This window comes from Engraulis encrasicolus, chromosome 13, assembly GCF_034702125.1.
Source record: "Engraulis encrasicolus isolate BLACKSEA-1 chromosome 13, IST_EnEncr_1.0, whole genome shotgun sequence".
Taxonomy (NCBI): Eukaryota; Metazoa; Chordata; class Actinopteri; order Clupeiformes; family Engraulidae; genus Engraulis; species Engraulis encrasicolus.
In genome coordinates, this window is record NC_085869.1 from 18,608,677 (window position 1) to 18,611,176 (window position 2,500).

At 46.1% G+C, this 2,500-nt stretch overlaps 1 protein-coding gene across 7 annotated transcripts in view; it reads left to right on the forward strand.

Annotated features, from left to right (window-relative positions):
• The window catches only part of LOC134460792 (dedicator of cytokinesis protein 9-like), a 153,109-nt gene that overhangs the window by 70,922 nt on the left and 79,687 nt on the right, over positions 1-2,500 (forward strand). For all 7 annotated transcript variants that reach the window (XM_063213342.1, XM_063213347.1, XM_063213341.1 and 4 more), the window contains exon 3: positions 1,113-1,202. In XM_063213342.1, coding sequence (XP_063069412.1) covers positions 1,113-1,202 — 90 coding nt within the window. The remainder of the gene's footprint in view (positions 1-1,112; positions 1,203-2,500) is intronic.

Here is a 2,500-nt window from a genome sequence, read left to right on the forward strand (position 1 = left end):
GTCCTCCAAGTAAATCCACCGAGTCATCCTTCCTAAAGTGAGCCATTTTAAACAGCGCTAAAAAGTATCTACTCCGATTTTTTTTGTTTTCTCTCTGCATAGGACCTGAGTCAGTAGGGGCTTTCTCTCGGCTTTGCTTTTTGCCGTCAACATAGCTTCTCTTTCACACATGGGAAAACCACAACCAACCACATCTGCACAAATAGGCCTACCGCTTCCTCATGGCACACCACAACCTCCGCTGATGCAAGAAGAGGGAACCCACCTTCACAGTGACCTGACTGAGCAGCATAGAAATAGCTTTTTCTGTGACTGTGTAGGTTAGGTTTTACTTCTGATTTTGAAACCCAAACACGGAAATGACAAAAGCTCCTTGCCAAAAAAGGATGTGGATGACTTGTTTGGATAGGATAGATAGTCATGTGAAATAGTAGGTGATGATTGAATTGGCCTTTTCTTCGAATAATCATTCTGGCTTTACTTGGCAAAGAACCTGGATTGCCTAGAGACAAATCAGTTGTCTTCCTTTGGCTATTATCCTGCTTGACTTATAGTCAGGCCGAGAGATAGAGATGTAGCGAAAGGGGAGACGCTGTACTGTACTGTACGGTGGGGCTTTGGAGGTGTTTGGTGACTGAGCGTTTAGCTCCCTGGAGAGAAGTGCTGTGTTTGGTGGAAGGCTGCCAGTTTAGTTGAAGCCTGAGGGAGGGGGTGTTGCAGGCCGCTCTGGAGCAGAACAATGCGGAGGAGAGGAGAGGAGAGGAGAGGAGCATCCTGCCCACAGTACACTGGCTGGCCCCCGTGAACAAGTCAGGGAAACCAGAGAGAACATTTTGCTCGACATTGTGAATGATATTTTGTCTGGCACACTGTGAAATTATTAGCAGCGGAACACCATGAGGAAATGATGATAATGAAGGGATACTGTAAATAACTGACAAATAATAACGGCACTCAACCGAGGAATTTTCAAGCTTGTACTTGGACCATAATACTGTGAAGCATTTTTGCCTGCACTTGATAAGAGCAATATTGCACATTGTGAGTTAATTCTTTTTCAGCTGAAATTGCACATTCCTAAAAACGGCACCCTCTTTCTCTCCGTCCAACAGATATCGACGCTAAGACGCCAAATAAGGACTGTCTACCCTTCTGTGCCTGATAAAGCAGAGAGGGAAGCTCAGAGCCTGTTCGTCCAAGAGGTAAGCTCATTCCAAGGTATTAAACCTTTTGCCTCACTAGGTTAACAAGCACCCCTTCATCAGTGGCGGAACAACTGCACACAGGGCCCCAGGGCAAAACACCTATAGAGGCCCCTATACCAGAGATTCTTTAAGTATATAGAGATACAGTACATGTAGGTTTTCATGTCATTATTATTTGTTGGTGCACCATGCACTCCATGGGAGATGTACCAGAAAGTTCTGCATGACTTTCCCTCCAACTCCTGATCTGGCACTGACTTGCATGGCAGTCCACTCCGCACCAGATAAGTGGATGTGGAAAGACGTTGGACCCCCCACACACACACTCTTTCTTTCAACTCTCTGAAGATTTTTTACTTTCTTCATAGAGTGCCGTGTCTGGCCAAGGCATGCCTCCATTGCACCCATCACCTTTTCCGTGACACGATGCTGTTTTATTGTCCTTGAGGAAGCAGAAAAAGATTATTGGGCCCATTCATGGAAATTGTCTGGTTGATAAAAAGAGCCAAAAAGTCTGAAGTATTTTCAGGTCGTCTGATGATTTGGAAGACATTTTATAAGGCAAAGCCAGTTCCATCCCCTGCACTTAGCTGTGGGGTGCCTCTTAACCCATTGACGCCTAAGGCACCTGCAAAAAAGGGTGCTGAATGCCTGAGCCCTTTTTAAGAAAAGTTGCCCTCAGCCTATAAAAACCTAAATATCTAATCTTCTGAAGCACATGAAAATGTGCACTAAGTTGCATTTAAACGCTAAGACCCTCATCTTTCATTAGAATGTGTTCATTCATCTCAAACAAACAGAGATTTTTAATTAAGTGCTCTCAAATCTCATGAGCCTGAATGTTGCGTAATGCAGCGTAATGTATATTATGCCCAAGGGGCAAATCCTGCACAGATGTGCTTGACTAGATCTTCATCACCTTCATGAAGTAGCTTGTGAGCAGAAGGGGCAGTCAGGAGTGTTGCTTGCTATGGAGTAGTGAGGCGCTGGGTGCAGGGTGACATCAGGAGAACAGCTGCGTGCTGTGGAGGCCAGGCCAGGCAGGAGCCCCTCCTAGAGACTCCTCAGGTCCCCGTAGCGCTCTCCTACTCATGATCAGGTTGCCGCCTGGCCTGTGAGCTGGAAAAGACTCCTCTCCTCTCCTCTCCTCTTGCCGTCAGCAGGCCATTTCTTGTAAACCTCACCACACCACACCCCTGTCCTTAAAACATAAATACGACTTGTGTTGTTCATATCACTGGAATGTCTAACAGTGAGCAGATGTGCATGCGTGAGTTTAGGGGGGGTTTTAGGCG